Below are 11,554 nucleotides of genomic sequence, written 5' to 3'. Positions count from 1 at the left end.
CTAGCTTCAATTGACTCATGATTTCAACTTGTGAGATAACAGATCACTGGAAATAATAATTTCAAATTGAATGAATATACTACTACATAAAGCTCCAAATGATATGTCAGTAACATACTACTTATCTTACTAAGATCTGATAATTTAGTGAAAATACAGTCCTGTATAATGTCAGGTTACTCAAACCTTTGACACTTTTTCACAAATATAATTTCGTTATCGCTACTGAATAAACAACTAGGTATTATTTACAAGTACTGGTGAAAGACATTTCCGGCTCGATTAGCATGTTAGGGTCCACTCTGATTTTGATTATGGATGATCCCACTTATTTTGATATATATTTTAGACCAAAAATTGTTGGATAATCAGATGACCTCAGTGTCGAGATATCAAAAAGCCTAATGTATAAAAAGTAAGCTTTCAGTGAAGCATGGTTTAATTGTTGAATTTGTTTAAGAGATAAGTCAAACAGACAACCAAACATATACCTATGTAATCACAATTGATTGATCACTGGGTGGTGATCAATCTCATGCTTGTCTAGTCCTTATTAGTGCAGATCGAATGCTATCGATCATGCTGCAATGTGGCCACCAGTCTAGGTGACTCGACACTGCGGGCACTATGTATTGAGATTAGATGGTGGTTGGAGGTAGTCAACAGGAAACCCTGGACCCGGGTTTCGTGCTACTTGGCACTCATCAGCAAGGTATACTTGTAATCTTGAGGGAACTGGTGCTCCCTGACAGATTCGATCCCATGTCACCCAACTTCACAGTCAGAGACGTTACCATTGAGCTATCTGGGCCGCGACCAGGTACACCTTGCTTTATTATTGATAATTATACTGCTTATGAAATGTGTACTCAAAGCACTCATAATTGAAAACTTTAAAACTAACTGATTTACATAAAATAATGATCGAAAAAAATTGTAAAACTTACTGAAATCACGAACACAATTTGCTAACAGCGTATTTACACGAAATTCAATATGAGCATGTTTTTTAAGTTCCGTTTTAGCTGTAATTATATCACGACTAGCTCTTGATTCCAAAAGTAACATATCTTCACATTCTTGTAACCAATTGCGTAATTCTGCAAATTCATCAAGATGTGTAAAACATTGAAAGCCTATATTTAATCGTTCAGTACGTTTAGACATTCGATCAATTAGATTTTTTAAATCATAACGTAATTCTATCATTAATATGTGCAAATCAATTAGAATTTTCTTAGGGATTTTATATTTTACACCTATATTAGTGGATAATTCAATTTGTTTAATAGAATGATCCTCTGTTTGAATGATCATTGTTTTCTCAGACGATCTAATCTTTGATTGTTGAATTGTTTTACAATCATCATCATCTATGACTATTTCAAATGTTGATTGAAATTTCGTTATAATATGATCTGCATCCTAGAAACGTAAAAAAAAAGAAAAGAAAAGAAATATCAGATACAATACAATGAGTTATCGTGATAGAAAACTGAAATAAACTCCCACCACCACCACCCCCCCTAAATATTGATATGAACAAATCGCAGTAACTGGGCTTGTTTTTTTCCGTTACTCCAAATTAATGTCAAATAGTGAATAATGGAGATAGGAACGCATGATTTATTCTCTTTTTTTTATGATTATCATTTAGGTTAGATATAAAAATGCCCTGTGATAACCAATTGGAAGGAATAAACTTTCTATTACTGCCCCTAAAGAATAGAGTAGTTTACTTCATCCTAAAAAAATCTTTCTAGATTATAATCGCAAAATATTTAAAACTAGATAGTCATTTAGATGAGCAAAAAATAGGTTTTCAGGTCAGAAACACATTCGTAACTGGACAAGGAATAAAATCTCGGAGAATAGTGTCTCTTAACTACTGAGTTAGAAATTGGTCGTCTCTACTTTCATTTCTGATAACGTACGTAATATTCAAAGTGAATAAACCAATCATGTTTTTAAAAAAAGCAGATCCTTTGATTGGTGTGAGAATATCTTTCAGGGTTTGAGTTAATCCAGGTGAAATTAAAAGAACCTCAGTATATGCAATTCGTAGTTACAACTACTTAATGTAGAAAACTAGATTAGTTGATTTCATAACTCTTTTACGGTTATAAACTACTTGATCCCATGTGTTTTACTCATATGTTGAAAATATAGATCTAAGTATAAAGAAAATTAATATATTTCTATGTTGGGAACGATAGATCCCCAAAACTCATATTTTGTAATTTCATCTTATCGATTAAATGTTTAAATATTTGAATGGCAGTCAATTGACGAACTTATTGTTGAATGCTTAAAAAGATTTCCATGTCAATATCGATTATAAATATTTGTATAAATGCGCTTGATTTGTGTGTCTGATTGACTTGACTTGACCTGACCTGGTATCTGCTGGTTGCCTGTAGAATACACTTTCTACGCTTTGTCAAGACTTCTTGATCGCGTTAGCTGAGTCAGAGACAACGGACCAGAATAGTCTATCGAGATTTTGAATCCCTTGATCCGATCAATAAGTCATTGCCCTCTAATCGGCAGCCCTTTGAGTTATAACATTGTAATATCTCAATGAGTAGAAAAATTAAATTTTCTGACGTTCCATAACTCAGAGTAAGCCACTTATTCAGAGAATCAGAGAGTCACAAAAGGTCGAAAAATTTACTTTCTCTACTCATTGAGATATTACAAATATATATTAATTTATTTATAACAATCAACCTAATGCTCAATTTATTTGAAACTATCAAGTCAAATCTTGGTAATGATGTGATGCGTGCTACTTATATTGTTGTAAGTAGTATATGACACGAGTTAAAAACGTAACGTCTGGCAACAGAAGATGGGAGAAGATCAAGAAAGGAAGAGTGAGAACACAATGTAATTTGTAAGAAAACGCATGAACAATGAAATATGAGACAATGGATTGATGTTTGCAACGCGAACAGCTCAGGTTGATATGATGGATTGATATTTTGCAAACTAACGATTTACCATAGTATTTTTCTATTTTACCTAGTAACTCTGTAATTTTGTGCTAAATACAATTCGATTGCCCTCACCCATGTTCTTGTTCACTACAATATATCACTATTTCTGTAAACGATAAAGAATAAATGTAACTGAAGTTGAGAATATAAAGATTGAGTTCTCTGAAGGTCATAACTTAATGATGAAGCTTTCATGATTTCATTACTGAACAACAAACATCATCAACAAATAGTTCAGAATATAATGATGTACAGTTATGAATAAGAATTAATTAAAGTATAGATTAACTTTTTGGAGAAATCCTACTTGAACATGTCTCTAACATTTGAGAGTTTTACGATTGAATTATTATTTTGGATAAAGTACGCATCGAACGACCTATATATCTAGCTCTACAAGAGCAGGTAAATTGGTAAATACACATTAAGTTGGTCAGATGCGAATTATTGGATTGATGTTAGAAACTATCACCATTGGATGCCGGCTCAGTGGTTCAGTTGGTTAAGCGTTCGCGCACGCGAGACCGAAGGCCTTGGGTTCGAATCATGCGAGCGGGATCGTGGATGCGCACTGGTGAGGAGCCCCACAACAGGACGAAACGGCCGTCCAGTGCTCCCAGGTTTTTAATTGTGGTGGTCTAATATCAATCGGTTCATGATCTCAATCAAAAAGATTTACTATATGGTTTTTCTATTTTACCAAGTAACTCTGTAGTTTTGTGCTAAAAACATTCGATTGTCTCAACCCGTGTTCTGTTCACTACAATGATACCTATAGATCCTAAATAACACGATTTCTACCATTTTCTGATACATTAACAATAGATCATTGACTGATTTGATACTCAGTTGCTTTTAACCACATCCAACGAGTTTCAGTGGAGAAGAAACAGGTATATAGTTCATTATGTTCTCAGTTGGTATTATTATTTACAAAAAACCATTGATAAAGAATATGCAAAGTAAGTCGTGTCAAATATAATAATCTTATGCCAAATAGCATGAATACTCATAGTTTAGAAATTTACCCACTTGTATCGTGATTTCCATTTTATTTGTCCTATTGGCTACTTCTTTTATGAGTAATTGATGTTGCCTGATTAGCTGATTTACAGCAAATAAGGAACGACCAATATAAGTGTTATCGGCTAAAAGAAGTTTTTCATGAGTCCAAATCCTTTCATTTTCTAAATCTCTGAAAAAAAACAAACATTCAATAATCATATTCAGGCTATTTAAAGCTGAAGTACACTTTTTCGTAAGGTAAATTATTGGAAAAGTGATCATACATCATTTATTTATACACTTAGCATCGATAGAACAAATCAAGTTATGAAGACTACACAAATGAAACTAACTAACTTTAGTTAAACCATCCATCAAAACTGAGTTATATGGAACAACTTTATGTTATTGCTCATTATTAAACATATTTAAGCTTGTTAGAGTTGTAACACATAAGGGACGCTAAATGTGGATTCCTCCAACTTGAACCGAATATGCATTTGAAAGAGTGAACTATTCTTTTCCACTAAAAACATCTTCGAATGCAGTTTTGCGATTTTACATAATTATGGCACATAAGTGACCTGGATAACCTTTCATTAGGGTCTCTATTTAATTTTGGTAAAAAAAATTAGCGCAAGACTGATAGGTCCTGGGTTCGAATCTCGTGGCGTGCGGGATCGTGGATGCACACTACGGAGGAGTCCCATACTAGGACGAAACGACCGTCCAGTGCTTCCATGTTTTCCATGGTGGTCTAACATCAATGAACTGATGATTTCAACCTGTGAAATTTCTAAAAATCTCCACAAACCCCTTCTGATAAAAAAAATTGTATCTGATGGATTGCTAATTCATTGGGGTCTCCCCCATGGGTTCGAATCCCATCCCCGTCGCCACTGATAAGTCGTGTAGGTTGAACGCTATATACGATTCCTAAGCTATTCCGGTAACCCGCAGTCTAGAACTACACGGCGACTTTAACTCCAGAGAGAAGACACAAGTATGAGAGAAAACACTTTATTCCAAGGTTCATTCTTGTACAGAAAATCAAGGGTATTTATAGATGTTGGCGTCTGTTAAATCAACATCGTATTTCAGCCAATCCGTTAACGTTATATTATGATACCGACCAAAGATAGCACGCCACGCTGGAATTCTCGAACATTCTATCATACTCTGATTGGCTAGGACTCTTCGGCTCCTTTTGGGCCTCTGGAGGCTCCGTTGAAGTTCTCCGGAAGCCGACCCAACAATAATTTTAAATAAAAATGAAATTCATTTACATATTACACATGTCAGATTTTGTTGTCAATTGGCAACTATTTACAATCTAATAACCTTCACTCTGTGGATGGCAGATTCTTAAAACTTTATATTTCGTTTGTATTACTTCAGAATATCTCAGCATAATTTCGTACATAAAGATAATAATAAATATGTATATTTGTTTACGCTCTGATAATTTAATTGAACAGGACTGCTTATTAAAATGAATGTAACTGGTCTCGCACGTAATAAATAAAACTCAATTTTAATGAAGTCATGTTTATTTAATTAGGTCAATAGAATCCTCTTATCGATTTGGTCCGGATATCACGCTAGTTTAAAAGCTTTGTGACAACGGTCAAGAAAATTATGATTCATCAATGAATGATATCGAAACATTTCCACTATAGTACTAACTAGCTATATAAAATGATTCAATGATTTATAAATTCAATAGTTATGAATCGATGAAAGCTAGACCATCATGAAAAACCTGAAAGCACTGGACGGTTGTTTCATTCCACTAGTTTGCATTCACGATCCCGCTTACGAGATTTGAACCCAGCACTAATCAGTTTTGTGCGCGAACGCTTAACCTCTATACCACATAGTCAGCATCCAATAGTATGAATGTCTAACTTCAACCAATCCACGGAATTGAGCCACTATCTACCATTGTTTTTAGTGAGTTACTATCTCACAACAGGTTTTTCATGGTGACCTAGGTTTAATTGACTCATAAATTCAACTATTAAATCACTATGATATCCACAAAACGTCTTTCTGATCATTTATAAATTGTTTGGTGATGATGATTACGAGAGCAATGATAACGATAGCAAAACTTATCTATAAAGTTGATAAATGTGTTTTTGTGCTTTCAGTTCTTCAGCATGTTCATAAACAAATATTTGAATTTTCCAAAATTTCTTGATTAAACTCTGCATTTTTAACTTTGCTTCAGTATTCGGATTTTGGTTATCAAGATTTGATAGGATCTTGGAATGTTCCTGGAAGTAATGCAAATTGGGTAAATCATTAAACTAAGATTATTTAAAATTAGTTTGATAGAGAATGATTGATTTAGTTCTTATATGGATTGACGCATTTACCTCTCAAAGTACCTAGTAGAAACTTCAGACTGATGAACTTAATTTACATTAGAAGATAGAAACCGTTGTTTGTATCTTACAATCGTATGGCTGTATCAAGAAATGAATGAGATTAACTATGTGAACGATTGAAATTCAACTTAATAGTTTAGAGGTTAAGCAAGCTCATTGAGAGACCTAAAGACATAATCATTGAAATGTATTTATTAGAAGTAATCCATACTCTCTTAGTTGCAGTTCAGCCCTATCGACCATCATTTCCGAATGAATTGAGGTATTATTCATTAAGTATTCATTTATGCAGTATTCAAAATAGAATTTCATGCTAAAAAGCAAAGTGAGAACTTTAATGACATTCAATTCTCCTAAACCTATAGTGACAGTTTTAATAACTGTGGTTATATTACTGATGTTAATATTTTCTGCTTACAATTTTTTCATACATCTTTTAACGAAACATTTGATTTCCTGTGCTGTCTTTGAGGCACTTATCACTATTTGTGATACCACATTTAGCTTTCCAATGAATACATATCATAAATTGAAGTGATTGGTGATTTGACTTGTACATTTGTTCCTTAGTAAAATTTCGATATAAGTAATATATGTATCAGTATTGTGCAAAACAGTGTCGTATATCAATTATTAGCATCTGAATGAAACATTACGATACACAACAATGATGACATTTACTCACACAATATATGATACTTAAAAAATATATGAAGATATAGCGGAAGTATGAAATAGTTGCATGGCAACCAGCACATTAAAAAAAAAATTTGCAATACAAAAGAGTATACATATGGATGAAAACTATTCAGATCAAGATATCCTTCCATAGTAAATTGATATGGTTATTAATTTCATAAGGAGTGTAGAAACCATTAAGCAAGGAGTATTTGAGAATTACCATAATCTTAGTCATTACAATGCTAATAACAATCCCAGTGTGTTCATTCAAAGTGTGTAAAGCGTGGAAAAAATGTAAGAGAAGCGTAGGACAAATAATAAATGACTTTTCCTATTAATGTGATGTAAATTAATGTCGATTTACTACATTTTCTTTTATGAATCAAACTTCATATTCATTTATTTATTTATTTTAACACATAGATATTGGTACAAGGAGGCACCGAATACATATGCGCCACATAAATCTCATTCGATATGTGTGAGGGCTGTGATACTGCCCGGGTGCGTAAACCGAAGCAGGTGGTTTACTTAGGGGGCCACACCCCGAGCCTTCGACCTACAGGCCTGATCCACAAGACAGTGGAGCATCGTAAGGAGATGCAGTCCCATGGTAACCGGTGACCAATGGTTGGTTCATATGCCAATTGTTCCCGCAGGATACTGGAGCCCATATGCACCATTTATTTGTACCGGCATTTGACTGATGAACTAATTGCGGTTATTTAGTATACCAGTAAACATGATCTATTAAAATGTGATGTGAATGTGAAAACTAATACAACAAATCAAAAGTGAATCATGAACATTCATTTAAGCAACTATTTATAAAATCAAAAATGTTTACAAGAAAACGTAGGATACTTTCAATACTATAAAAAGTGTTGAAAATAATGGCTTGAAATTCAATATTCATACTCTTGTCATTCACTACAGTCGATCAAAATGTTGGTTTGATGAAAAATCAATACTCTATTACTTTTTCCTTCAAGGACATCTAGGCAATCAACATATCTGTTTTTAAACTATATTATCAAGACACACTTCAAACAGAATAAACGTGAGCGATGAAGTCTATTCGAAAGAACTAACATCTTACTGTGCACAAGACGGATTTTTTTTTATTGTCAATGTTCATTATGTCAGTATCGGTAGAGAAATATGTAGATAACCGATAGGTGAATCAATTGATGATAAAGTGTTTTATATTCCTTACATTTTACCTTTGACAAAAACCTACGAATATTTTATTTTATTTTATTTCATCAAAGTTTAAAGAAATTCATCCTTAATCGTCAGAACTTATTTACTTACTTACTTACTTACTTACTTACTTACTTACTTACGCCTGTTACTCCTAATGGAGCATAGTCCGCCGACTAGCATTCTCCAACCCACTCTGCCCTCCGCCTTCTTTTCTAATTCCATCCAATCCTTGTTCATTCTCCTCATGTCTACCTCCATTTAGCGGCGTAATGTGTTCTTTGGTCTTCCTCTTTTCCTTTGGCCTTCAGAATTCCATGTGAGGGCTTGTCTTGTGACGCAGTTGGGTGCTTTCCTCAATGTGTGTCCTATCCACTTTCAGCGTTTCTTTTTGATTTCTTCCTCCTACGGGATCTGATTTGTTCTTTCCCACAGTAGGTTCTTGCTGATCGTGTCTGGCCTATGGATAAGAAGTATTTTACGTAGACAACTATTAATAAACACTAGTATCTTCTGGATGATGGCTTTCGTAGTTCTTCAGGTTTCCTCCCCATACAGTAGAACTGTCTTGACATTTGTATTGAAATTACTGACTTTGATGTTGGTTGACAGACAGTTGTTTTGACTTCCAGATGTTCTTCTGTTGTAGATATGCTGCTCTTGCTTTACCGGTCCGTGCCTTCACATCTGCATCAGATCTTCCAAATCTTCTCCGTCAATTGAGACTGGATTGGTGCATGCTGTGTTGCATCGGAGAATCTTGTTTTTCCCTTTGTGTATATTGAGACCTACTGCTGCTGAGGCTGCTGCTGAACTGGTCATTTTCTCCTGCATTTGTTGTTGCGTTTGTGATAGAACAGCCAGATCATCTGCGAAGTGTAGATCGTCCATCTGCATCTTAGATGTCCCCTGTATCCTGTGCTTCCCTCCAGATTTTGACGTCAGAACTTATTTAATCCATCAATAGTTTTTATTCATAAAATAGTGAAACATATCTATATGAAACGTTAACTTTTAATCTTTGAAAATTAATTTAAAAAACTATAGGGGTTATAGAGATTATTAAGTTTTTGATTGAGATCATGAACCAATTGATGTTAGACAACCGTTGGAAACCTGGAAGCACTGGACGGCCGTGTCGTCCTATTGTTGTACACCTCAGTGACAGTGCGCATCCACGAACTGAGAATTATCGATTTACAATTATTCAGGTATCTTTTATGATCGTAAATATTCTGTATCTATATAATGCGCAAAAAAAAGATTGAAAATACCATTCTATGAATGAACGGAAATATTTGTATGTTGAACCATTTTTTTTTGTTTCATATGTTCTCTAGGACACAATATTGGTTTTAGTCCCTACAAATAGTCATCAGTGAACATTGTATAATATATAATGTTCTACTGAATCACATATGATTTCTTTAAGATCTATGTACATACTTAACAATGAAAACTGTAATCTACATATTTCATGTGATAAAAAGAAAATAATGAAACTTGACAGTTTGATTCATTTCATAATGTGGTTGCTTTAAAAAGAACACTAACACATGGTAATAGTTCAGCTCGCGTTCTACCATATTAGGATACATGAAACTGTCATTTTATTGCATATTCTATGATCAAGTTTGCCTCACTCTTCCTTCATCGATATCACTTAAAATATTATGCATAGTATGATGCGTTTTCTTTCACTTTAATTACGAATACTAATGGGACTAATGACAGATTAAAATTTATGAAATAAATTGTTTAATGATCATTATAATGTACTTAGAGTATTTCAATGTGGATTATGCCCTCATCAGAAGTACTACTACAAACAAACTGTTGATTTTATTGTTCTTAACAAACAATTTCATTATCAATTTAATTTTAAGGATGTAGTTGAATCGTTTTGACAGCGACACTTAAGGGTTGAATGTGTCTGGCTTTACACAGTTTAGTTACTGAAATCATTATCCAATTTACTGCAACACGTTTCACTATACAATTTGACGTGTTGAATGAAATGAACCTCGTTTAATGATCACCAATTGTTAAATTTTATGATTTATGTAATCTCACAGATTGAAATTATGAGTCAATTGAAGCTAGACCACCATGGAAAACCTGGAAGCACTGAACGGCCGTTTCGTACTAGTATGGGACTCCTCCGTAGTGCGCATCCACGATCCCGCACCCCACGAGATTTAAACCCAGGACTCATGATCTCAACTGTTGAAATTACTATAAATATCCACAAAACCCATCCTGATAATAATCATCTGCTCACTAGTAACTGACTTCAAGAGGCACTCCTGGAGTTCTAGTGAGAAGTCGTTACCAGTGGAGTTCAACCAGGTCTGTTGTGAGATATCAGCTCACTGAAGACAATGGTGTACGGCGGCGCAACTTCGTCGATTAGTTGAAGTTAAACATTAACACTGTTGGATGCTGGCCGGCTCAGTGGTCTAGTTGGTTAAGCGCCTGGCACGAGACTGATAGGTCCTGTGTTCGAATCTAGTGGGGTGAGGGATCGTGGACGCACACTACTGAGGAGTCCTACAATAGGACAAAACGGCCGTCTAGTGCTTCCAGCTTTCTCACTGTAATCTAGATTCAACTGAATCATGATCTTAACCATTGAAATTACTATAAATATCCACAAAACGCATTCTGATAATTTATGTAATCGACAACCGTTACACTCAGAAAAACATATAAGTCCCATGAACTAATCTAAGAAAAAAACTAAGTAAACTTGACATATAATATAGAAATTATAGTATTGCTCTTCTCTCTTTTGTTTAGAGGGAAAATTCAAAGGAAGTCATAATAACAACTATAATACTTCAGCTTGTATTTTGTAGTCATTAGCTTCGTAATAAACTCTAATGTTTTCATGAAAGTCATGACCACATATGGCTAATTATTTAGTTCACATAAAATTTTAACAAAGTTATTTCAAGTAATTAGTCCCTTTTATAAATTTCGATAGAACAATGAGAAGATGGAGTTGATATGATGAAAATGTGATGTATTTACCTTGACAAGTATATGTGTGTGTGACCAGATTGTTTGAAATGTATCACGCAAATACAACACAGTTTTTAGATCACCTCCATCTACTCATTGTTCTATCGAAAGAAAGTTATACTGTTTGAATTGTGTATAGTAACACAGATGTATGGTAAGACCAATTTGATAATGAACATTATTATCGTTGTTCGAATACCTTTATGAATTAGTTCAAAGAAAATTACATGTTTATCTTATTTGTTTAAT

General features: G+C 34.0%; 1 protein-coding gene across 1 annotated transcript; it reads right to left on the bottom strand.

Annotated features, from left to right (window-relative positions):
• Window positions 1-801: 801 nt before the first annotated feature.
• MS3_00008218 (uncharacterized protein) lies at window positions 802-6,709 on the bottom strand (the record flags this gene model as incomplete). The annotated part of the gene is made up of 3 exons (XM_051216571.1): window positions 802-1,425; window positions 4,032-4,194; window positions 6,609-6,709. The coding sequence occupies 3 exons, from the start codon at window positions 6,707-6,709 to the stop codon at window positions 802-804; spliced, it is 888 nt and encodes a 295-aa protein (XP_051067174.1).
• Between the last annotated feature and the right edge of the window lie 4,845 nt (window positions 6,710-11,554).

Source organism: Schistosoma haematobium, chromosome 4 (assembly GCF_000699445.3).
Source record: "Schistosoma haematobium chromosome 4, whole genome shotgun sequence".
NCBI lineage: Eukaryota > Metazoa > Platyhelminthes > Trematoda > Strigeidida > Schistosomatidae > Schistosoma > Schistosoma haematobium.
Note: the sequence above shows the minus strand (reverse complement) of the source record. Positions and strands in the feature narration are given on the sequence as shown.